This window comes from Geotrypetes seraphini, chromosome 12, assembly GCF_902459505.1.
Source record: "Geotrypetes seraphini chromosome 12, aGeoSer1.1, whole genome shotgun sequence".
Taxonomy (NCBI): Eukaryota; Metazoa; Chordata; class Amphibia; order Gymnophiona; family Dermophiidae; genus Geotrypetes; species Geotrypetes seraphini.
In genome coordinates, this window is record NC_047095.1 from 83,161,879 (window position 1) to 83,188,243 (window position 26,365).

At 44.9% G+C, this 26,365-nt stretch overlaps 1 protein-coding gene across 1 annotated transcript in view; it reads right to left on the reverse strand.

Annotated features, from left to right (window-relative positions):
* Positions 1 to 13,974: 13,974 nt before the first annotated feature.
* The window catches only part of NMNAT2 (nicotinamide nucleotide adenylyltransferase 2), a 130,945-nt gene continuing 118,554 nt past the window's right edge, over positions 13,975 to 26,365 (reverse strand). The window contains exons 9-11 of the mRNA XM_033915380.1: positions 17,633 to 17,734; positions 17,168 to 17,235; positions 13,975 to 14,712 (exon numbers count right to left, since the gene is read on the reverse strand). Of these exons, the coding sequence (XP_033771271.1) occupies positions 14,610 to 14,712; positions 17,168 to 17,235; positions 17,633 to 17,734 (273 nt within the window). The 3' untranslated portion in view covers positions 13,975 to 14,609. The remainder of the gene's footprint in view (positions 14,713 to 17,167; positions 17,236 to 17,632; positions 17,735 to 26,365) is intronic.

Genomic DNA, 26,365 nt, shown 5'->3' on the forward strand with positions numbered 1-26,365 from the left:
CCGACTTGTGGTGTCCCACAAGGCTCACCCCTCTCCCCAATCCTCTTTAACATTTACATGTCCTCCCTGAAACTACTCCAACTATCCCCCCTTGAAACTCTTTACACTTACGCTGATGACATCCTCGTCCTCCTTGAGACCGACTCGAACCTCACTAACCTCTCCACGAACATATCCTCATGCATAAAGAACCTCCAATCCTGGGCATTCACAATGCATATGAAACTAAACGAGTCCAAAGCAAACTCCTTTGGCTCGGCCCAAAATTAGACCATCTACCTTCCTCCATCCCATTGTCCTCCGGCCCCCCATTACAGCTCGAGTTCTCAAGCAAAGTTCTGGGTGTCACCTTAGACTCTTCTCTATCCTTCAACGAACATCTCCATTCCCTGGTGAAGAAATGCTTCTTCAGCCTTCACATGCTAAGGAAAGTCAGACCCTATTTTCACCAAAAATACTTCGCAGTCCTAGTACAATCCATCATCCTCTCCAGATTGGATTATTGCAATTCTATCTACCTCAGCCTAACCAAGAAAAGCCTCCACAGACTTCAGCGGATTCAGAACGCCGCAGCTAAGCTTGTTTTCGCGAAAAGCAAATTTGATCACGTCTCAACACTCCTGTCTAAGCTCCATTGGCTCCCAGTAATCCCCAGGATCCACTTCAAATGTGCGTGTCTGGCCTACAAGATCCTACATGGCATCCTTCCTGCCGTTATCCCTCTATCCTGGAACTCCCAAACCCCTACTTCCTCCAAGTTTCCAAGTTTATTAGTTTTTAATATCCCGATCATAAAATGAATATCTGACCGGTTTACAATTATAAATAAAGAAAATTAAAAGAAAAAAAACAAAACATAATTTAATATAGAATAGAGAGAAATAAAAAGAGTGTAAAAAAAGTAGATAGAGTGAACGAGTATGACATTTACAGACAAACTAGAAAGTGAGGAAAGATGGGGAGGTGGGAAAAAGTTACATAATTAAAGAAGAAGAAAGGATATAGAGGGGAAAGGGGATGACACATAAGGGATAGGGGAATAATAAATAAGATCCTCCAGATCCTCCCAAATTTTTAAACTATCCTTCCCTTCCATAAAAGGTATTTCCCATGCAGGCAAACTTGGGTCATCCCTCCCCTTTAGAATCACTGAGATCTGGAATAACCTCACCTCCCCACTCCGAACCTCAAGCTCCCTCCAACTCTTCCGCAAACACCTAAAAACCTGGCTATTCTCAAAACTGTAACACTTCCCCCCTCTTAGGCCTCTCACCTTCCCCCTTTACACCTAACTCTTTAATCTCTCCACTGTAGTTCCTCTCTCATCCTTCTTCCTGTAAACCGTGCCGAGCTCCGCATTCGTGGAGATGGTGCGGTATATAAACCCAAGGTTTAGTTTAGTTTAGTTTAGATGTGAATCAATTGTTTATTCTTTTATAAAGTACTAAGATGAAGGGGACAGCATAAAGTTAAACAGGAAATACGTTTAAAACAAATAAGAGAAAATATTTTTTCACTTAACATGTAGTTAACCTCTGGAACTCATTGCCAGTTAGATTTACAAAAACGAAGTCTATAAAATGTTAAAGTAGGCCTAAAGAAATCCACATGGAACCTTGATACATTTTGAGATCCTGCCAGGTACTTGAGACTAGAATTGGCCACAGGATGCTGAGCTAGATAGACCTTTAGTTTGGTTTAGAATTGTTTAGCTTCCTCTGTAGGATATTTAAATTCTTATTACCATATAACGAATACTAGATTGAAATTACAATATGAAAACTCTCAATTAAAATGATTAAAAAAGAAAAAGACCTTTAGTTTGATCTGATATAGCAATTATGTCCCCTTTCTTATGCCCCACAGTAGAGAATGGCATGGGGACAAATTTGTCCCTGTTCCTCAGGATCTACGATCTCCATCTCGTCCCGAGTTCTGCCTCTGCTCCTGCCCCATCTCTGCAAGCTCTGTTCTTATCTGCACATGCCTCAAACACTTATGATTTTAAAGCATTTGAGGCTTGTGCAGATGAGGACAGAACTTGCAGGGACACAATTGGGATGGAGATAGATCCCACGAGGACAGAGACAAATTTGTCCCTGCGTCATTCTCTACCCTGGAGAGTTAATCTGCACCCATTTTTCCTGCCCCATTCAGGTACTGGGGGAGGGGGAGGCTTGGGTTAAGGGGTGGCACTAGACTAGGGAGTTTTTAAAATTTCTAGTTGGGGAGAGGGTGAACTAGACACAAAGGCCTTTTTTAACTTAGGAGGGAGTTAGCGGGGGTGGGGGAGGGGGTCAGTCAGATCAGGGGCGAGGTGGATGACTTTACTGTAAATTTTATTTGAGCAGGGAGTCGGGCAGAAGGTAGAGGGCTGCTGTAAACTGCAGGGGCTCGACTCTACATCAGACATAGCAGTAGGATTCTGGTGTTGTGTCCCCACAGTAGACATCAGCACAAACCCCTATGAGGGAATAGGCTCTTTATATTTTAAATATGCTGTGCACTGACCTCTACAGCAGGAATAAATTTCAGCACAAAAGCCCTTTTTCCATACAGAACCATCAATGAGATAACTGCTTGTTAACCAAGCACTGCAGCCTGTAGTAGCTTTCTGCATGGGCTCCACAAAGTAGGGTTACCATATTTGTTAAGCCAAAAACGAGGCTACCTGACTCTACCCCTAGTCTTGCCCCTAAACTGCTCCCCTCCCCAGCCCAGCCGCTCTTTCTTTCCAGCCCCCACCCTCTCTAGCACGTCCTGTTCCTGCAAAGGCGGGATGCTGCAGAGCGAAGGCTTCTGGGGCAGGCCGATGGCAGCAGAACCATGTTGCTAACACTGTCACCTGCCCAAAGTTTTGAAATTGCAGCGCAAGGGGTACCTGGGGACAGGGGAGCCCTACCCAAGTCTGGAGTGAGGACTGGTCTGGAAAGAGTGAGTTCAAAACCTGCACAAACTCCCTCCAGTCCAGGAAACTTTCTAGACACCCGAACAGTCCTCTAAAAAAAGGATATGTCTGGGTAAAGCCGAACTTCTGGTAACCCTACTACAAAGTCTCTCAGCATATTTTTTTTCCCAGTGAGGCAGAAGCCAACCTTTAACCCATGACCTTCAGGTTGAAAAGCAGTAGCCTTCCAAGTGTAGCTGTATTACCTCTTGATGAACAACTAGTCTCATTGTCAGCAAGAAAAGATCCTCTATGTCAGTGTCCTATAATGTAAAGCCTGGGGGACAATGGTGCTCCCAAAGACCTCGGGGGGGGGGGGGGGGGGAAGGTTTCTCTCTAAGCAAAACAAAGAAAAATCCAACGAGTCTGCAGTAAAAAGGCAAAGGCCAAAAAAAAGAAAGAAACTGCAGATGGGAATGTACAAGGACAGGAATCTTTATTTAAAAACCATATAAATTTATAATCCTTTAAAAATGGCTCCCATATACATGGAATACGTATCTACACAGTCCGTGTTTCGGAGAACCACCCCTTCCTCAGGGGTCCGAGATGTCCAATGTATCGCAGGTAGAGAGTGATGCGGAAAACAACGTAGTGATATGGTCATCCAAATTTTCAAAGCTGATGCAAAATAAATTCTTCTGAGCTGACGCACAGGGTGAGTCTGGCTGCTGAAAGTGAAAGAAAAAGCAGTTTTGGCAGCCGGACTCACCCTGTGTGTCAGCTCAGAAGGAGAATTTTTTTGCATCAGCTTTGAAAATTTGGATGACCATCACACTACATTGTTTTCCGCATCACTCTCTACCTGCGATACATTGGACATCTCGGACCCCTGAGGAAGGGGTGGTTCTCCGAAACACGGACTGTGTATATGGGAGCCATTTTTAAAGGATTATAAATTTATATGTTTTTTAATAAAGATTCCTGTCCTTGTACATTCCCATCTACAATTTCTTGTTTTTGGGTTTTCTCTCTACCCAGGTTAAGGCCAGAAAGGAGAAAGTGGATGGGGAGGAAAGAGCTCCATTCTTGAAGGACAAGGCATTTCTTGAAAAATGAGAATCTATTTAGAAATGCTCACAACCGAAGATGGATGTAATTGATGCATGTTAGTTAGGTTTGCCTGATTTGGAAAATCTGGACCCCTAGCCCTGCCCCTAGGCTCGCCTAGTTACGCCCACCCCCACCCTAATCCCGCCCCCAAGCCTGCCCAGGCCCTGCCCCCCCACTGCCTGCTCTTCTCAGGCAGGGAGGAAGTCTACGCATGCGCGGACGCTACATGATGACATCACGCATGCAAGGACTTCCTGCCCGACGCAGCTTTTCAAAACCCGGACAAAGTGCCGGGTATTGAAAAGCTGTCCGGACCCCAGTCCTCAAAAGGAGGACATGCCTGGGGAAATCTGGACTTCCGGTAACCCTAACACTGGTCAGCAGTGTTATGGCCCTGCATGGGAAGATATTTGGCGTAGCAAGGGTGAGAGGCGCCCAGGGTGGTGGTGCCCTTCCCCCACCCCCTTCTGCTGTGCAGGTGATGCTTCCCTTCCCCTGTACCTCTGTAATGTTCCTGGCGCCTGCAGCAACCCCCAAGCTGATGTCGTGCCAGCGTTGGATCTTCCTCGGACGTCGCTTCCTAGGCACTGGTCCAGGAAGTGACATCAGAAGAAGAGTTGATGCTGGCGCCAGAAACATTACAGAGGTATGGGGGAAGGGAAGCGGCATGCACTTGCGGCAGTGGGGGTGGGGAGGAGGATGGGTTCCTGTGCCCTCACCAAGATGGCACCCGGGGTGGACTGCCCCTTACTATGCCACTGGCTCTACATAATCAATGTGTACTGCTATTTTGGAAGAATATGAAAGTTGTACAAACACTGGTTTTCAGCCAGAAAAAAAAAGAAAGTGCTTAAACTTCCACCTTGAAGCTTTAGTCAGCAGGCCAGAAAATAAGAATCTCAAATGTGTAAATGAAATCCTGCTGGGAAGCCTTACCTAGGGCTAAGAGAAGATCATTATCTCTAGTCTGTCCTACTTTATGCTCCAGGGGCTCATTCTCCTTTGTGCCGTACAGTGAGAGATTAGAGAAACTGGGCCTCTTCTCCCTTGAAAAGAGGAGACTGAGAGGGGACATGATCGAAACGTTCAAGATACTGAAGGAAATAGACTTAGTAGATAAAGACAGATTGTTCACCCTCTCCAAGGTAGGGAGAACGAGAGGGCACTCTCTAAAGTTAAAAGGGGATAGATTCTGTACAAACGTTTGTACAGAATGGAGTCACCAGCGCAGCAGCAATTCTCTGCTTGTTGCTTCCTTACGTTTGTACAGAATCTATCCCCTTTTAACTTTAGAGAGTGCCCTCTCGTTCTCCCTACCTTGGAGAGGATGAACAATCTGTCTTTATCTACTAAGTCTATTTCCTTCAGTATATTGAACGTTTCGATCATGTCCCCTCTGTCTCCTCTCTTCAAGGGAGAAGAGGCCCAGTTTCTCTAATCTCTTCACCCAGAGAGTGGTAGAAAACTGGAACGCTCTTCTGGAGTCTGTTATAGGGGAAACACCCTCCAGAGATTCAAGACAAAGTTGGACAAGTTCCTGCTAAACTGGAACTAAAATTATTCTCATCAAATAAGAACACAAGGAACTCGGGTATGTTTATGTACCCCGCTCTGAAAGCCTGTCATTTTAAAAGTTTTTTAGACAAAACTCTGGCTTTTCAAGCGGGGAAAATGAACTCTTGCCTGTGTCCTCTAATTGCCCAATCCCAGTCTTACCTTGAGTTCAGAAAATCGATACAAACCTATTTGTTGGGTAAATTTATGCGATGATTTGACATTATATTACATTGTACTGCATCATATTTATTCACTGTATTGTATTCCACTGAATTCTACTGTATTTTGTGTCTTCGCTGATATGTCTCAGTTCTCTTGCTGTGAACCGCCCGAACCTTCCGGTTGGGCGGTATATAAGAAAATAAATTATTATTACTATTTCCTGTCCCTGCCCCATCCCTGCAAGCTCTGTCCTCATCTGCACAAGCCTCACATTAAAATCGTACATGTTTGAAGCTTGTGCGATTAAGGCAGAGCTTACAGGAATGGGGCAGGGACAAAACTCACAAGGACGGGGCGGGGAAATCGAGTTCCTGTGGGGACGGCGACAAATTTATCCCCATGTCATTCTCTACCTACACTAGCTGTCAGCGCTTCTTGTTAGGAGGCAGCAGCAGCAGCAGCAGCAGCAAATGGCACTTCCTGTGATTCTTTTTCAGGGCTTCCTGTTGCATTTCTGTTTCTATGTCTCCAATGTACTGCGTCCAGAGTGACTTCCTGGGGGTTTCATTTATATTTTTGTCAGCATAGTTCTAATTTGTGATGTTTTGTTCTGTACCTGGCGAGAGGCTGTCTGCATTTTGCTTGTGGCTGAGGCCTGGTGTTCTGCTAGTGTCACATGTTCGCCTCATGTGGCACTCACGCTTATTCTGTTTTTCCAGTAAGAGGTGTGTTTAGGGTTACCATATGGCCCCAGAAAAAGGAGGGCAGATTGAGACATCGAGGTTTTATTTCCATTGCTTTCAATGCAAGTAAAACCCACATTTGACATGGAGACGATTTTTTTTTCCCCCTGTCCCCGTGAGTTCTTTTGCTGTCCCTGCCCCATACCTGTAAGCTTTGCCTTAACTGCACAAGCCTCGAACGCTTATAATTTTAAAGTGTTTGAGGCCTATGCAGATGAGGACAGAGCTTGCAGGAATGAGGCAGGGAGATAATGTGTATGCAAAAGAACTCACGGGGACGGGGAAAAATTTGTCCCCGAGTCATTCTCTACCACATATCTCAATCTGTCTTTTTTTTCAGGAGCCATAGGCTAACCCTAGTGTTTGCTGGAATTCTAGGGACTGATGTTCAACTTCTTTTTTATATGATTTGTAGCTGGTAACAGGGCCTGTGGCTACTGGGGTGGGGGGGGGGGGGTGGGAGAGCGGGGGGTGGGGGGGGGGAGAGCATCCTGCCCCTAAGGCTGGCCCTGTATGAGAACCAGTACCTTTTTTCCTAGAAAAAAAGCACAGCAAAAAAAAAAAAAAGAGCATACTTTGTACTTCCTCTATATGTTTGATCCGGTCTGGGTTATTTAATTTTCAAAGGTGTATAATGTTGCTCCCGATTCACTGCATACAATGTCATTTGTGACCTGGAGCAATTGGGTAACCCTATATATATCTGCTTTGTTCTGTTTCTGACCTAACTATATCCTCCTTGAATGTTTCCTCATAACTAACTAATTTTTTTCCTCGGAACAGGACAGGACCCCTTCCCAGCAGCTGCCTCCTGTTCTTATGTATTCTGGCAGCAGCAGAGTGGTATGCCTGCCTGGTCCCGCGCCACTCACTGAATAGCTGCCGTCAGTTCTCGCGGGACTCACGAGAACTGACGGCAGACATTCATTGAGTGCCGCTCTACTGCTGCCGGAAGACACCAGGACAGTAGGCTGTCGCCAGAATTAAAAAAAGGTACCGGGGGGAGGGGCGCTTGTATTTGCTACGGTACTTGTTTCTTCAGCGGGCCCCTGAAAACGGGATATTTCAGCGTTTTGAAGCTGTGCTGGGGACATCGGGACAGGCTACCTAAAAACGGGATGGTTCCATTCAAAATGGTCCATATGGTCACACTACTCATAACCCTTGTGTGTCCTGTTAGCAATTTTTCATTCAAGCAAATTTATCTGCGAGTACTGCTTTGAAAATGATGTCTGTGTGCGATTCAAGAGATTCAAATGTGGGCAATTCAAACATTTGTTATAGGAGACTGGAAGTTCCTTGGAAATTTAGGCTAGTCCCAAACCAGTTTCTATACTGGGCTCTAGTGTTAATGTAGTTAAAATGAGTAAATTTGATACTCTCAATGGATTTTGGGTAGCCATTATCTTAAGGCAAGGATGCATGAGGAAATCTCTCATATGGATGTTGCTGAGGAAACTTAAAAAGAACCGCCCCCCAAAAAAAACAAACCAACCCAGCAGCTTATCTGAACAATCTTTAGTTGTACCTTAGAATACAAATTTTCATGCGCATAAAAATTCTTGCATCATCTCAAAAGTGCAGTGTTATTCTATAAGTTCCTTGGCAATATATTATTGCTACTTTCAGGACAGGAAAGCTCAGTGTCATGCTTTTTAATGCCTTGTGCCTGCTCCCTGGGTTGGAAGTGTTCACAAACTCTAGAAGAAAGAAGCCAGGGCCATTGAGCAATGGTGCCATCTACTGACTGGATTTAGAACACATGATTACTGGGGTGTACAAGCAGCCCTATGGGATGATGGTCAAAACCTAACCCTGTTGAAAGAGGCTATTAGCATTGGCGTTAGTGAACACAGAATGCTCAAAGGGCTGTACCAGTGGGAGATAATGTGTGTGCAAAAGATTAGCCCAAATAGCATGTTAATAAGGTAATTGCCTACTCCCTCCCAATGTTCAAACAGCACAGAACAAAGCCACCCTTACTGGTGAAAACTTATGCTTGGAGCCGGCCTTAGGGTGTTAGAATTGTGGGAAATCTTCTCTTCATTCTTTCAAATCTGCTGTTTTCTATTTAATTTAGAAGCAGAAGGAAGCTTATGCAAGCCCCTGAACACTGGCAGTGAGAGATGAATTTGTGTAAGTCAGAGCAAACCTGAAACTGAATGATTAAGGGGATCATGAACAGATTGGAGAAGGTTATCATGCCACTGTACCGGGCCATGGTACGCCCTCACCTGGAATACTGCATCCAGCACTGGTCGCAGTACATGAAGGAGGACACGGTACTACTCGAAAGGGTCCAGAGAAGAGCGACTAAAATGGTTAAGGGGCTGGAGGAGTTGCTGTAAAGTGAGAGATAGAGAAAATGGGCCTCTTCCTTGAAAAGAGGAGACTGAGAGGGGACATAATCGAAACATTCAAGATACTGAAGGGAATAGACTTAGTGGACAAAGATAGATTGTTCACCCTCTCCAAGGTAGAGAGAACAAGAGGGCACTCTCTAAAATTAAAAGGAGATAGATTCCGTACAAATGTAAGGAAGTTCTTCTTCACCCAGAGAGTAGTAAAAAACTGTAACGTTCTTCCGGAGGCTGTTATAGGGGAAAATACCCTCCAGGGATTGAACACAAAGTTAGACAAGTTTCTGCTGAACCAGAACGTACACAGGTAAGGCTAGTCTCAGTTAGGACACTGGTCTTTGACCTAAGGGCCGCCACGTGAGCGGACCACTGGTCAGACTGAGCAGCGGCAATTCTTATGTTCACACATTGGTGCCTGTTTCCTGTGCTTTAATATACTCCTTCCAAGCAGTGGTGTACCGAGGAGGGAGGGGGGCGGGGGGAGGAGGTCCGCCCTGGGTGCACACTTCAAGGGGGTGCACAGCTGGCCAGGTCTGGAAGCTCCCGCGCTGCTGAAAATGGCACCTCAGCATGGCTGCTATATATATTTCAGAGCAGAGTCGGCAGCCACGCTGAAGTGCAGCAAGGTCCCGCGATGACTATTTCTGCTGCCTCTGCTCCGGAAGAGGTGACGTTGGGGAGGGGGGGGGTGGACGGCAGCCGCAGTCATCATAGGACCTTGCCACAAATCCCTGTGTCTGCCAACCCAGCCCCCCTCCAACATCACTTACCTCTTCTGGAGCAGAGGCAGCAGAAGTAGTCATCGCGGGTCTTTGATGATTTGGATGGAAAGGAGCATAGCAGGGTGGTGGAAGGAGAAAAAGGGTGTCAGGGTGGTATGGAAGGGTGAGAATGGGGATCAGGGTGGTATGGAAGCGTGGTGAAGGGTGAGAAATGGGGTCAGGGTGGTATGCAGCGTGGTGAAGGGTGAGAAATGGGGTCAGGGTGGTATGGAAGCGTGGTGGAGGGAGAGAAAGGGGCAGATGATGATGGATTTGCAGGGAAAGGGGAAAGAGACATAAGGGGGAAGGATACTGGATGGAATTGGGTTGGAGGGAAAGAAAGGGGGCTGATAAATTGGTATTCAGGGAAAGGGGGGAAACATAAGGGGGAAGGATACTGGATGGAATTGGGTTGGATGGAAAGAAAGGGGGCTGATGCTGATGGAAGTGGGGGGGGAAGGGAGAGGAGAGAGTGAAATGCCAGACCATGGGGGTGTGGGAGAGGGAAGGAAAGGAGAGGAGAGAGATGCCAGACCATTGGAGGAGGGAAGGGAAGAAGATGGATGTCAGACCAGTGGGGAGTGAAGGGAGAGATGGAAGGGGGAGGCATAAAGTTTCTGGAAGGGGAATAGGAGAGAAGATGCCATATAGAAGGGGCAGAGAGAGGGTTGACAGTGGATGAAAGGAAGAGGAAGATGAGGAAAGCAGAAAGCAGAAAAGACAAGGTAGAAAAAAATTATATTTATTTATTTTTTTGCTTTAGGGAAGATGCATTGCTGTTTCAGTGGTGTTGCATTGTATGCAGAGTCCAGCTTCTTGGTGCTTCAGTTTAACCTTTGTCTATGTATTTTTAGTCTATCTCCCCATTTACAAAACTGTAGACCGTTTTTTAGCGTTGGCATCTGAGCCTTTACCACCATGGCTAAAAACCACACTACAATTTTGTAAAAGGGGGAGGGGTTAGTTTGTGATTACATACTAGGCAAAGGTGTTTTTCTGTGTTCTGTGTGTTCAAAAAGACATGGTTTTCTGTTAGGATTGACTGCAGGATTGATCTGTACTTGTCTGGCTTGTTTAGTTTTACAATGGGTTTATTGATGTACTGCTCACTGCAGTATGTAAGATGTTGCCTTTTCCTAGGTACACTCATGTGACGTGTGGATTGTTACTAAAAATCATGTTTTTCATACAGATGAGGGGGTGTCAAAAAATGATGTGCCCCAGATGTCACATATGCTAGGTACGCCACTGCTTCCAAGTAAAAAAAAAAAAAAAGGAAAGCTTATATTTAAAGGTGCAAAACAGGCACGTATGTGTGCTTTACCTGTGACTTTCCCTGGCATGTTCCTCCCTCTTAACTTCCCAATGCTCAATGCCAACAGTGTACATTTACTTTGTATGCTATTAGTGTTGAACATTGGGATATTATTTTGCTGTGCCGTTCCATACAGTCCTGGAGCTTTAAGCATTGGCTCATTAGTCCATAGACTCAGTCATGGACTTTCATTACAATGACCGGTCTATACTTAGAAGGGCAATAAATTCTCCAGGTAGCTGCAAATGAAGGCTCACAGCACTAGATTCTAGCCCTGGTTCTGAGTTGGAAGCCTAAAAGAGCAGGAATCAACTGGCATCTCCTCCTCAGGATTTCCCCAGATGGCTTATCAAAACCGGGCACTTTGTCCGGATTTTGAAAAACTTCCAACTAGCAGTGACGTCGGGATGGCATCTGCGCATGGGTGAATGCAATGCCCGTGACATCATCGCATCACACCAGCACATGTGCGGATGCCTTCCTGACAAGCGAACAGGTTGAAGAGGTGGGGCTGGGGGCAGAATGGAGTATGACTTGGGTGGAATGGGGCAGGACAGAACTGGGTGGGCCTGGGGGAAGGACCATGGGTCCAGATTTTCATTCCGAAAAATCTGGTAACCCTACACCCCCTCCCATCATTCTTTAGAAGCCAACAGTGAGCTGATAAATCAGCTTCTTATCTATCCAGAAGAAAGAATATGTACATGTAGGCAACTAGCCTGATATTGCACATACAGTATATATAACAAATGTATACTCATTGGACTCACGGGATTTTTACATATCAGACAGTAATTATTTCTAAATTCTACACATTAGACAAACCTCAAGAGTTTGCATTCTCTTGATGTTTTCACAGTATTGTCTTACAAGAAAATGCACAGATGCCTCTTTACTGCAACATGTAGAATGATTTGCTGAAGATTGGGTGTGACTGTAGCAATTTAGGGTTAAAAAAAAAGTTACGTGTTCTACCAATTCACAATAGTATTATTTATATTTGTCTCATTCTAATTTTAATTTACATCACTATCACTTCATGGTAAAGTGAATTCTGAGTTTGTCTGATTCCTGTAGGCCCTAAGGAAGATCTGTTAAAAATGTTTCTACATACCGTATACAATGTCTGCTTGTTTGGCTGTATGTTATCACTTATTCTGACAGGATGACAAGCTGTTTTACTGGTACACTTGAGGTTTGAACCAAATGCCAGGAAGACATTTTTGAAGGATGTGCAATGAAGAAATTTGAAAGGCCTATAGCTACTGAGCTTTCTTTCATATGAAAGCAGCAATAATGGCTTGCTAGGGAACTTGAACAATAAGGTTGCAGAACTGAGTTATTTTTCTTTTGAAGTGTTGCTCAGTAGAAGGACGCTATGCATGTCAGGTCTCACAAAGTTTAACCCTGCAATTACACTTCCCGGTTTTAGGACTCGCGATTTCGATTATTCACAGTTTCCTAAAACTGGAATCACCCCTGCCTCCCAGACCTTACTTGGTAGTCTAGTGGTCTTTCAGGGCAGGAGCGATCTTCCTATGCTTCTGCCCTGTGCTGATCACTCATCCAAAATGGCTGCCGTGCGTTCCTGTCGTAGTCTCAAGAGACTACGGGAACTCATGGCAGCCATTTTGGATGAGTGATCTGCATGGAGCAGACGTGTAGGAAGATCGCTCCTGCCATGAAAGACTACTAGACCACCAAGTAAGGTCTGGGATGCTGGGGGGGAAGGCGGGTGGGAGGTGGGGGTAGGTCAGAGTCGGCACAAAAGTTATTTGCGAATTTTCAATATTCGCAGGTCGGCTTTGCTCCTAACCCCTGTGAATACTGAGGGAGGAGTATAATAAGCTTTGTGGACCTTTTCCATACAGTAATATATCATGATGCAATTTTAATTTATTTCTGGCCTCTTTGGTCAAGAATAACCCCATGGTTGAAGCTTATTTTTTAATATTGAGGCTACCTAATCATATTCAAAATAAAGAAATCAAGAGCTGTGCCAGGATTTGACTTTGGCTGGTTTAAAATTCATGTTTCTCCTTGCAGTTCTCCAAATAAAATTAGTGTTTTCTGTCAGGTAGCCAATTACCCTCCCATTCCCTTTCTGTTCCAGTTCCCTCTAGAATTCATTACTAGGTATTATAAATAACAAAGCCATTGACATGAAACCACAAATGTTTGTCGCCAATGAGGCATGCAGCAGTTCATAGGATCCAAACTGCTGGCCTATTCTCATGGCTGCTTCTGGATCAATGGCACAGAGTACTGAGGATCTCTTTTATTGACAGGGTAGAGCCACGGCAGAAGCTATAGAACAGGGGTAGGGAACGCCGGTCCTCGAGAGCCGTATTCCAGTTGGGTTTTCAGGATTTCCTCAATGAATATGCATAAGATCTATTTGCATGCACTGCTTTCAATGCATATTCATTGGGGAAATCCTGAAAACCCGACTGGAATACGGCTCTCGAGGACCGGAGTTCCCTACCCCTGCTATAGAACATGGAGAGGTAGGGAAAGAGAAAAAGACCCAGTTTCTAAAAGCAATGCCATAATTGGTGGGCGCCTGAAAAAAATGGTGCCGGTTTCGTGTCACTCAGATTATGGTACCATTTCTCAGAATCGTGGTCTTTGTCTAAGGTAGGCGTAAATGTAGTCCAGGGTTTCAATACCTACATTTATGGTACCTACCTTCGACCTAGAACCACACTTAGTGGTGCTGAACATCAACCTCACCCATAATCATGCTTCTTTTGACATTCAGTATCACGTAGATGTGATTCCAGCACCATGTTTTATTGGCACATCATGGCACCTAATTTTTTTTTATTTATTTTTAATGGTGTGGTCAAATACCATGGCATTAATAGCCAATTAAAGCAATTAACTTAGGTGCCGGTACAGCACCTACCAGCATCTTCCTAACAGCATTGTTTTTAGAATCTGGGCCAGAGGATATAGGCAGCATCAACATCTCTATCAGATGTTGGCAGGACATCTTGCATTAGATTTTCTCCATTCCTGTTAACTCTTTTAGGGGCGGTCACCACTGGAGGAAAGAGCATTTTCCTAAAGTCTAGAAACTTTCATGCTTTTACTAGGAACTGAAAAAACATAGTGGGACGAACTTCTCTCCCTCTCCCCATCAAACAAAACTGTCAAGAACAGATCAACACAAGGATTACTAGCACAAGATTCTGTACACCCCCACCCAAAAATATACCTACCCAACTAACAATGTATATATAAACATACCCCAAAATATATGTATTCCAGAATATCTCATGATGCATACATACCTCATCCCAAAAACATAACTACTCTACGGTCAGTAACATTTTACAGTACATATACCACCACCTCAAGAATCTCAACCTCTCCCAGGAAAAGTATCAGAATATGAATGCTCCCGCCTCACCATGGACAATAGCAGCTTAGGAGCATGCTGGGAAGAGAGATCTTGTCCCCCTGAAGTCAATGCACCCTCCAAGCATAAAGGGGGAGATTCCCTGTAGAAAATTACTGAAGCATGTATGGACACCCACGATCCTCTGTGCTGTGGGTGTTAAGTGTTATGAACGTGTTAACGAGAGAAATGGATACAAGGAGCTCCATTCTTTAAACAGGAAACCATGAGGGAGAAAGAAGGAAGAGTGTGATGGAGGGCTGAGGAAGATGGCATAACAATGCTGTTTAAGCAATGTGCCCTGGCTTTTATCCTGAAGTATTGATGTAAAGTTGGCTCTTCAGGATATAGTCGATGACCGGCTGAGAGAGGTAATCCACAACATGTCCGTCTCCGTGCTGCAGGGCCAGTCTGTAGGAGACAAAGAACACAGTCAGTTGTAGTAGGTAGGATATTCCAATGGACTTTTTCTTCCCCTTAGCAGATCCTAACTCGTCACCTCTTCAGGACAAGAAGCAGCTGCGTTCTGGATTACCTTTTTATAGAAGTACCTCTAAACTGAAAGTGATGTCAGCTACACCTACGCCCTGTTCTGTCCCCCCCCTCCTGAAAGCCTCCTCTCTTTTTCTGTACGAGCTGAAGCCATGTCTGGAGGGCCTGGAGGATGTGTGTGACATCATATGCGCATGCTCAGAGGCCCTCCAGACGTGGCCGGAGCTTGTCAGGGCTTTCCAAAATCCAGACAAATGCCAAGTTATGGAAAGTCTGTCCAGGAGCCTGAACAGGCCTCTAAAATGAGGATGTGTCCAGGTTTTCCCGGACATCTAGTAACCCTAGCTCTACACCAACCTCAGACCTGGCGTTAGGTTTCTGGCATTGAGCTCCCGCGGTAGACGTCAGCGCAAAGCCCTGCATTGCTATGGCCTAATTAATAGGTTCTTTAGCATTCATTTTAATATGATGTGTGTGGTCTACTGCAGGAGTAAACTTCAGTGCAGAAACTCTTAAGATACAGCAGCCATTAGTGAGCAGGTAAACTACAGCCCGTGGTAGCTTTCTGCATTAGGACCCGAGGGAGGTAATAACCCCTCTTGAAGCGAGCTGTTCTATAACCTAGTAAAAAGATTCTTTTCACATCCCCTGCAAATTCTTAATTGTCTACTGCACCTCCAGTCCCAAAATGGGCCCAATCTGTCACAAGTTTCTAATGTATATTTCAGTAATTGAGTACTCCTTAATAGTTTTCTATATCTTCCTTCTTCACATATAAATGCGGTTCATAGTCAAAAGCGCGCGGCGACAAAGGTGCGCCGAGACAACTGAGTGCAAGGTGGAAGCCCGCGCTGAAGAAAAACAGAGTTTTAAGGGGCTCCGACGGGGGGTGTTGGTGGGGAACCCCTCCACTTTACTGAATACAGATCGTGCTGGCGTTGTGGGGGGGTTTGCCCCCTCATTATACTGGAAACTTAACTTTTTCCCAGTTTTCTAGTGAAAAAGTGAAGTTTTCAGTATAATGTGGGGGTTACAACCCCCCAAACCCCCCACAACGCCGGCGCGATCTGTATTCAGTAAAGTGTGGGGGGTTCCCCCCCACACCCCCCCGTCAGAGCTCCTTAAAACACTGTTTTTCTTCAGCGCGGGCTTCCACCTTGCGCTCAGTTGCGCGCTTTTGACCTGTCACCATAAATGCTTATGAAAGTCCACCAACTGACTTCTGATAGCTCCAGCAGTATAGAATGCTATATCCCCTGCCTTTGATTTTTCACTAGGACTCGCGCACAGGTCAATGGCACCTAACGAGGGTACTGCTCTGACCTTTAGCTTTCTAGCCAGTAACCTAGCTAGATTTATTTCCAAATTTGTATACTGAAGTAAAATGGAAAGCACAGAGTAGGCAGTTCATGGTGGAATGAATTGGGCTGAAAAACAGGTGGTTATTAATTACAGTATAATCTCGTTATAAGGGACTCACTTATAACGGAACTTTGCCTATAGCGAATGAGGTCCGCTGGTTTCGACCGTGCGCCATTATAAACATACAGAAAATCATCACGTATAGCGGACTCGCATATAACGGACTTTCGGATATAACAGACAACCAATTTGGTCCCCAGAGTCGCTTTTAGCTGTAGTTTTCTTTGGCTATAACGGACATGCAGGCTCCGCCTACAAGGCACGTGGCGTGCCGGTGATATAGTATCAAAATGCAGCCCAGAAGAAAATGACAGAGTATTTTTCATTCCAAGTACAGTACGACATAATGGTTTAGAACATCCCCTTTTAGTGTTCTGGTTTTGCAATCATTTCGTACCATACCAATGTTTTGCTGAGTTTTGTTCTTGATGTTGCTGATATGGTTGTACAGTGACTGTTGTTCATTGACTGAACGTTGTTTCAAGTTGACCTAAATAAAATTGAAAAAAAATGCAACTCTGGATATAACGGACCGTTTTTCCAGGTCCCTTGAAGTCCATTATAGCGAGATTATACTGTATAAGAAAGATATGGAACCCCTTCTATTTGCAGCTAACCAAACTGAAGCACAACTAGTCTCCACAATATGTAATTTTATTTCCTTCCATTTCTGAACAATGTCAAATTTAAAAAATTTTTGTTGTACATTTATGTTTGAACAAACATGTATGATTTTAGAGTCTGTTTTGCTATCTCTTTTTCTGTCACCTTAGAGCAGGGGCGTATTCCAGTCGGGTTTTCAGGATTTCCCCAATGAATATGCATTGACAGCAGTGCATGCAAATAGATCTCGTGCATATTCATTGGGGAAATCCTGAAAACCCGACTGGAATACGGCTCTCGAGGACCGGAGTTCCCTACCCCTGCCTTAGAGAAATCTTGCATCACACACCTGCTTTTTGTTGAGCTGACAGTGGCCATTGGATGGTTGATGTCATCCTTCACAACTAGGATGTTGTTCTGTTGGCAGAAAAAAAAGAGAAAATTTAATTTTGTTCATTGTCATCTTTCTATTCACTTTCTGCAACCTCTCTATTATTATGGACAACATAGAAAGCTAATAAAAAACGCTTAGGTTAGCCCCAGCAGGGGTGACACTACTCTCTCCATCTGAGAGAGAAAATACACGCCACTTATCTGTTTTTGCAGGGTGAAAGAGAGTGCTATTGCATTGAATCAGGAAACAAATGCACTGGACCATACACACTGCATCATGGCAATATAACCAGAGTCTACAGACTGTATTTCCTGGATGGAAAGGTAATTGGAAACCACATCACTAATAAGGAAATGATTAATGTTACAAATGTAAGGGTCAGGAGAACAGGAAGTGCAGTTTCTCTATAAGAATCCTTACTTTGTACTTGCGAAGTACAGACGAATGGTTCATGATTCTATCGGTATCAGCCCCATCCCGGGGAAGAACTACAATCCCAAAATCTCCAACTATTACTTCCATCTGCAAAATATTCAGAAAAAGATGTTTCAGAACCAAGATAAAGCAAATATTTAATGAACTGGCCACAGAAGATATATGAAGAAAATGGGTTACATTGTGTTACATTGCAGTGGGGAGTGTGTGGCGCAGTGGTTAAAGCTACAGCCACCGCACCCTGAAGTTGTGGGTTCAAACCCACGCTGCTCCCTGTGTCCCTGGACAAGTCACTTAATCCACCCATTGCCCCAGGTACATTAGATAGATTGTGAACCCACCGAGCCAGACAGTGAAAAATGCTTGAGTACCTGAATAAATTCATGTAAACCATTCTGAGCACTCTGGGGAGAACAGTTCAGAAAACTGAACAAATAAATAAATTAAACTAACTTTCCAAATATACTGTATATTCTCTACCATAAACAGCCCCTAGACCGTAAAATCTTGTTCTTTTCATTTCATAAAGCGGATAACATTTGTAGATCTGTAATCATATAAAAAAATGAAAATTAAAAGAAAAAGTTATTTATGAATGGGGGGGGGGGTCAGTTTTCAAATGGTTTCACATGGATAAACACATATTTAACTGTAAAATTCTGGTTTGAAAATGGCTTCAGATTTGTATTCACATGTAGTGATTGTACCAGACGATATGTTGGCCATAGCTTCTTCTTCAACTTGAGTAGGTGGATAACTACTGAAACAGGATTTTCAGAGCTTCCAATGAGTGAACTTACTGGTACTTCCTTATCTGGGACTGAGAGTCCCTGAGCTGGTGATGAAGGATTGCATCAGCCATAGTAGTTGCTCTACGGGACCTTCTCTGACTAGGGATGGTTGCTGAATAAACCTATGATAACCTTAGATTCCATTTGGACTGCTGTTATCTCTTTAGAATCCTTAATAACTAGCTATGTATGTAGGGCAGGATTAATTCGTCAAGGGCCCCTAGGCACACAAATATACTGGGCCCCCCTGCCCCATCCCACCCCATCATGCGCCCAGGCGGAAACAGGAAGCTGCGTCAGAAGGAAGCTTTGGGCAAGCAGCACCGCTTGCACAATTACAGTCCCCGTTGCCTTTCCTACCCGCGTTGCTTGCTTGTCTTACTTTCTGTCGATCGGGGTGGGGCCCACTTTGCCGATCTGGGGGGGGGGGGGGGGGAGGCGCATTGCCGATCGATGCTGGAGAGGCCCATCACCGTTTGGAAAAACAATGTTGATGTCCTCCTTCATCAGGCCCCCCTAACCATTTCGGGCTCTAGGCACGTGCCTACTTGGCCTATTGGTTAATTCTGCCCTGCATGTATGTAGCTTAAGGCACAGGAGCAACAACCCAGGAAACTAGGCTGCTTGGACCAGAGAATAGAGGCCTTATGGGTATCTAATGATATATCTACTAATATGAAGAAATTTGAAAACCAAATAAGGCAACCCAATTTACCACTTAAACATTTTCCCAAATTATTAAACGTGACATCTAGGAAGAGGAAACACATCTAAAATTACCCCCTGGTCGGAGCCTCCGACTAGAAAGTGCCACACGCAGATCCTACTCCCATTTCTTACCAAAGTATTGGAATCAGATGCCTCCATACTTCAAATCCCTCACAGAGCTTTTGAGCTTAAGGAAAGCAATAAAAACCTACCTCTTCACCTAATTCCTTTAACCTAGTACCCATACCATATAATACCTAACACCCTCCACACATCATCATTATTAAACTAACTCCCAGAGCATCCAACCTGCCAATCTACCGCCTTCAGCTTTCGCAACCATACAGTCTGTAACTCCCAAACTAATGTACTCCTCATATATGTTGAGCTAGACTATTTCTGTGCATGCTTTAAGACGATCTAGCTATATGTTTATGTAAAACTTTCTATACCGCATAACAGCCTAAAAAAGGATCCAAGCGGTGCGCAATATATAATACACATTCATCAAGAAAGACTCCATTTAAAAATAGGATAGAAAAGAGTAAAAGCAAAAGTTTTTTTAAAAAATTTTCCCTAAAATACTAAGCAATCAGCATCTCCATAATAATAATTCTAATAGCAATTCTAATAAAAACAAACAATTAAATCTCAGTAAACCATAATTAATACAATATGGTTAAAAAATTAATCTTTATATAAATACAGATTACAGTTCCAAACTTAATTATTTAATTTGAGAAAGCCAATTGGAAAAAAAATGCACTTTTATGTGTCTTTTAAAGTTTATGCATGATTCTTCTTTTCTCAAATCTATGGGCAAATTATTCCATTACCATGGAACTAGATAAAAGAACGCACAATCTCTAGTTGACGCAAGAGATATGAGGAACGACTACCCTATTGTCATTCTAAGATCATAATAAACGTCTTGGGGCATAAAATAATGTGTGAAACTAATATATATAATATGTGAAACTAATATAAAATGAACTATCCATATGTTACAAATCCTCATTCTGTGTCTTCTAATTTAAGATGAACAACGTAGTAGATAAATATCACAGTAGCCCATATTGCCTTAGTTTTCTGTAACTCGTTTGTTTAATTATTATGTATGTTACCTTGTAACCTGTTCTCAGCTCTCTGGGGAGGGCGGGATATAAAAGGAATTAAATATTTAAATAAATGAATAAACATCTTTTAGAGATTCTCAGTGTACCAGCCAAGGCTTTCCCTCATATCACTAGGATTTATTATCTGCTAGTAAAGACAAGCGCTAGGGTCTAAAAGAAAGAGAGTGGAAGGAGATCCATTAACAGACGGTCCAAACCAAACACAGGATCTCCGGAGTGGGACTTGGGACTTGTCTAATTCTGCTGGTTCTTTCAGCAATTTACCAGACAGAGACTGAATATTAAAGTTATTTTTCAGAAAGAGAGAGGAGCTATTTATGGGCCCTAAAATCTAGGTTTTCTCAGATTTTTTGTTCTTTCACATGCTTGCAAATATCTGATTAAATGTAGAGTTAATACTAATAGGTTTATCTTTGAATCCAACCAGCTAAGATTTTTTTTTTTTTTTTTTAATCTACTCAAATTCCTGCTTAGATAAAGGATTTCCTCAATGAATATGCATGAGATTTATTTGCATGCACTGCTTTCAATGCATATTCATTGGGGAAATCCTGAAAACCCGATTGGATTCCGGCCTTCGAGGACCGGAGTTGCCCATGTCTGTTCTAGACAAATATCAAGCCAAATTACTGTCTTGTTTGTTGCAATTGGCGCTCAAATCTGTATTAGCCAATTGGAAGGACTTCACATCATTGAACTTTAATGTTTGGTGGAACACGGTATGTTTGTATGTCCAATTTGAGAAGGTGGCCGTTGAAAAAGCGAACTAATTATCCACTTTTAACAAGACCTGGGCTCCTGTTATGTATATGTTACTGATATCATAAGTACTAGAATTTTGGATATATAACACATTTTATACTTATACTGAGATATATCTTCTGGTCTATTATGGTCACTTCTGCTATTGTAAACAAAGTAACCTGTGCTTAGTTACATGTTCTTTGGATAATCTTAGCTGGTATAAATCCTGTTATACAGTTTTCTTGTTGCTGCTTATTCCATGTTTTCCTTTTCATAAACAAATAAAAAAGATTGAACACACACACACACACAAAAAAAATAATTCTTTTACTGCTCAATAAGTCTTAAGAACATAAGAATTGCCACTGCTGGGTCAGACCAGTGGTCCATCGTGCCCTGCGGTACACTCACGCGGTGGCCCTCTGGTCAAAGACCAGCGCCCTGAGACTAGCCCTACCTAGAGAATGACACGGTGACGGTTTACCCGCGGCCACCGCATTTAAGCCGCGGGTCACCGCCGAAAACGGGGAGGAAAACTAGCAGTCGCTGCGGTGACGGGGACAAGGCCATTCACCGACCGCGGAAACGGTGAACAGGTTTGTCCCCGCGGGCCAATGTACCCCCTTCTAGGAACCGCTATTTACCTGTGTTTCACCGTGCTCCTCATTTGTCAGATCAACCCTTCCTGCCAATCGCAGCAGAAGGGTACCCAACCCCTCCTGCCGGTCCTCCCAATGGCCTCCCCTAAGATCGCCGGCAGGAGGGTACCCAACCCCTCCTGCTGGACCCCCCCCCAACGAACCCTCCCACCCCGGAACCCCCTTAGTCTTACTTTCCAAGTTGGACCGGACAGCTCCTCGCTCGTCTGGCCAGCAGGCCTGCCTCCGTCCAAATGAGGCGGGCCCGCCCCTCCCCTCCCCTGCCTCCCAATGGCCTCCCCTAAGATCGCCGGCAGGAGGGTACCCAACCCCTCCTGCTGGACCCCCCCTCAACGAACCCTCCCACCCCGGAACCCCCTTAGTCTTACTTTTCAAGTTGGACCGGACAGCTCCTCGCTCGTCTGGCCAGCAGGCCTGCCTCCGTCCAAATGAGGCGGGCCCGCCCCTCCCCTCCCCTGCCTAACCCACAGGATCCTAGGGCCTGATTGGCCCAAGCACCTAAGGCCCCTCCTATAGCGGGAGTGGCTTTAGGTGCCTAGACCAATCAGGCCCTAGGATCCTGTGGGTTGGGCAGGGTAGGGGCGGGCCCGCCTCATTTGGACGGAGGCAGGCCTGCTGGCCAGACGAGCGAGGAGCTGTCCGGTCCAACTTGAAAAGTAAGACTAAGGGGGTTCCGGGGTGGGAGGGTTCGTTGGGGGGGGGTCCAGCAGGAGGGGTTGGGTACCCTCCTGCCGGCGATCTTAGGGGAGGCCATTGGGAGGCAGGGGAGGGGAGGGTAGGGGCGGGCCCGCCTCATTTGGACGGAGGCAGGCCTGCTGGCCAGACGAGCGAGGAGCTGTCCGGTCCAACTTGAAAAGTAAGACTAAGGGGGTTCCGGGGTGGGAGGGTTCGTTGGGGGGGGTCCAGCAGGAGGGGTTGGGTACCCTCCTGCCGGCGATCTTAGGGGAGGCCATTGGGAGGACCGGCAGGAGGGGTTGGGTACCCTTCTGCTGCGATTGTCGGGAGGGCCGTTGGGGGGGTCTACATGAGGGGTTGGGTGCCCTCCTGCCGTGATCGCTGGGGGGAGGGGAGACTTGCAGCCGTAGCCGCGGTCACTATGCTAATCACGGCAGCATTTAAAGTACATGTCGTGTTTGTTTTTGCATTGCTAGCCCCAGGGGTGGTGGAAGATTAGTGATTGAAAAACTGTATGAAAAATAACTATTTTAAATTTAGTGATCAAAATGTGTCAGTTTTGAGAATTTTTATTAATTAATTTTTTCTCTGCGTGTTTTGTTTTTGTATAGTTATTAACTAATATTTAACTAAGTTTTAAAGTTTTAAAGTTTTAAAGAATGTTTCCTTTATACGTAAATAAAGAAAAGTGAATGGGATTGCAGTGGCGGTGACGGGGCGGTGAATGGGGTGGCAGTGGCGGTGACGGGGCGGTGAAGAGGATGGTGAGACGGGGACGGGGCGGTGACGGGGTTGGTGAGATGGGGACGGGGCGGTGACGGGGATGGTGAGACGGGGACGGGGCGGTGACGGGGTTGGTGAGACGGGGACGGGGCGGTGACGGGGTTGGTGAGACGGGGACGGGGCGGTGACGGGGATGGTGAGACGGGGACGGGGCGGTGACGGGGACCAATTTTTTCACCGTGTCATTCTCTAGCCCTACCTGCGTACATTCTGGTTCAGCAGGAACTTGTCTAACTTTGTCTTGAATCCCTGAAGGGTGTTTTCCCCTATGACAGACTCCGGAAGAGCGTTCCAGTTTTCTACCATTCTCTGGGTGAAGAAGAACTTCCTTACGTTCGTACGGAATCTATCCCCTTTCAATTTTAGAGAGTGTCCTCTCGTTCTCCCTTCCTTGGAGAGGGTGAACAACCTGTCCTTATCTACTAAGTTTATTCCCTTCAGTACCTTGAATGTTTCAATCATGTCCCCTCTCAATCTCCTCTGTTCGAGGGAGAAAAGGCCCAGTTTCTCTAATCTTTCACTGTACGGCAACTCCTCCGGCCCCTTAACCATTTTAGTCGCTCTTCGAGTACTACCATGTCCTTCTTCATGTATGGCGACCAGTGCTGGATGCAGTACTCCAGGTTAGGGCGCACTATGGCCCGGTACAGCGGCATGATAACCTTCTCCGATCTGTTTGTGATCCCCTTCTTTATCATTCCTAGCATTCTGTTCGCCCTTTTCAGTGCTACCGAACATTGTGCGGATGGCTTCATCGACTTGTCGATCAGAACTCCCAAGTCTCTTTTCTGGGAGGTCTCTCCAAGTACCGTCCTGGACATCCTGTATTCGTGCATGAGATTTTTGTTACCGACATGCATCACTTTACACTTATCCACGTTGAACCTCATTTGCCATGTCGATGCTCATTTCTCCAGCTTGATTATGTCGCTTTGCAGATCTTTGACACGCAGCTCCTGATTGGTGAGGCCCGCCTTTAGTGCAGGAAGAGGCGATCGGAGCATACCGTGAGTGATTTCCTTCACTCGCTGGCGCTCCTGCTGCCCTCTCCTGCCTCTCCAGCTGCCCTTGCCTGTCTCCCCCACTAAAAACTGTATTCGCAGTTTTTCAAGATTTGCGGGGGTTCCTGGAACGGAACCCCTGTGAATATCGGGAGAGTACTATATATGCTTTAAGGATGGGATTGTAAGGAGATTCTGAGTAATCGAATGGAGGGATTTAGAAGGACAGTAGGGAATGAGAAGACTATTGATGAATTCTGCGCAGAGGGAGGGGAAGACGCCACTGTCCCGGGTGCCTCTTACCCTCACTACGCCATTGGTTGAGGGATAGAAAATGAGCTGCATGTGGATAATTCTATTAAGCGATTTGTGTTTTTTAAACTTTTTTATTTATTAAATTTAAATGAACAAATCTAGCATCAGTATGGTTTATTATTTACCGCTTTTTACAAACAGCAGCAAAACAGTTTACAAACTAATCCCCCTCTAACACTCACAGAATTCCTATGAGCGTCCGAGCTAAGACCGACATGCCCGGCGATAAAATAACCTATCACGGCGTCATAAAAGGGGACCTCAAGTAGTAATAAAACAGAAATTCCAAATCAATCACAAAAATAAAAACATAAAATAAATATACAAAGCATACGTAAAGTTTAAAACTTTCAAAGTTAAGTCAGCAACTGTAATGCAGATCAAAGGTCATGAGCCAACCCTGCAAAGATTTAAAAGAGGTAATCAAGTTTCAGGATGACCATTGAAGGCAGTAGTAAATAAATGAGTTTTTAAACCTGATTTAAAATTTAGGATAGGAAAGTTCAAGACCTAGGGCTCCTTTTACTAAGCTGTGGTAGCGTTTTTAGCGCACGCTAACCCCCCGCGCTATGCGGGGAAACTAACGCCAGCTCAAGGGAGGTGTTAGCGTCTTGCGTGCGCTAAAACCACTAGCACAGTTTAGTAAAAGGAGCCCATAGAGATTTAGGGAGAGAGTTCCATAGGGTAGGTGTTAAATAATTAAAAAAACCCAGAGGAACATATGGCTGCAAGTCATGCGATGCCTCCTAATAATAACTTTATTTTTATATACCGCAGTACCACAAACAGTTCAGAGTGGTTTACAGAGGAAGAGACTGCATACAGACAGTGATATTACAAAAAAAACTTTTGAAATTACATTAGCATGTTAAGATTAATCAAATTTATCTGGAAATTAGACAAGTTCCTGCTGAACCAGAACGTACACAGGTAAGGCAAGGGCACTGGTCTTTGACCTAAAGGCCGCCGCAGGAGCGGACTACTGGGCACGATAGACCACTGGTCTGACCCAGCAGTGGCAATTCTTATGTTCTAAAGATACATTAAGGCAGAAATGGGATCAGAGAAACTGATCAAAGAGAGGTTTTAATTGACTTCCTGAAAGTTTGATAGGAAAGTGCATTTGAAATAAAGTTGATTAAACATTTATTCCATTTGCCTGCTTGGAATGATAATGTTCTATCAAGGAATCTCTTGTAGACACTACAAGGTGGGATTCTATAAGCAGTGCCTAGCAGTTGATGGACAGCTGTGCTGAGCAGAACCGTTTATAGAATCTGGCCTTATGTGGGTAAACAACTTGCATGCTTTAAGCTGTACCAAAAAGGGGCAGGGTATGGCTGGGATTAGGATGGGCATTGTAAAGTATGACCATACAGTGGCGTAGTAAGGGGAGGGGCGGACTGCCCCAGACACTGTCTTGGATGGGGGTGCTGCCACTCTCGTGCCTTCCCATGCCCCCGTACCTCTTTAAATCTTCGCCATTGTGAGCAACTACTCTGGCCTGCAGCTTGCATCGGCTTGGCTCCCTCTGAAATCACTTCCAGGTCATGGGGCCAGGAAGTGATATCAGAGGGAAAGCCAACACCTGCATGAGCAGCAGGTTGGAGAAGCTACTCGCGCGGGCAAAGATTTAAAGAGACACAGGGGTGGGAAGGGAAGGTGCCATGTGTGTGTGGGGGGGGGGGGGCGTATAGGAGGGCACGGGGGCTGCCACCACCACCCCAGGTGCCTCCTACCCTCGCTACGCCACTGTGACCATAGATTCAATCTGAAGTCCAGGCAAGTACTTCACCCTATATACTTTTCACCTGCAACATATGGAGGTAAACAAATATCCATGCTCCTTTAGTTCCCTAATTTTCACAGGGGAAACTCTACAGCGAGTCTACTTTGAATATTTACC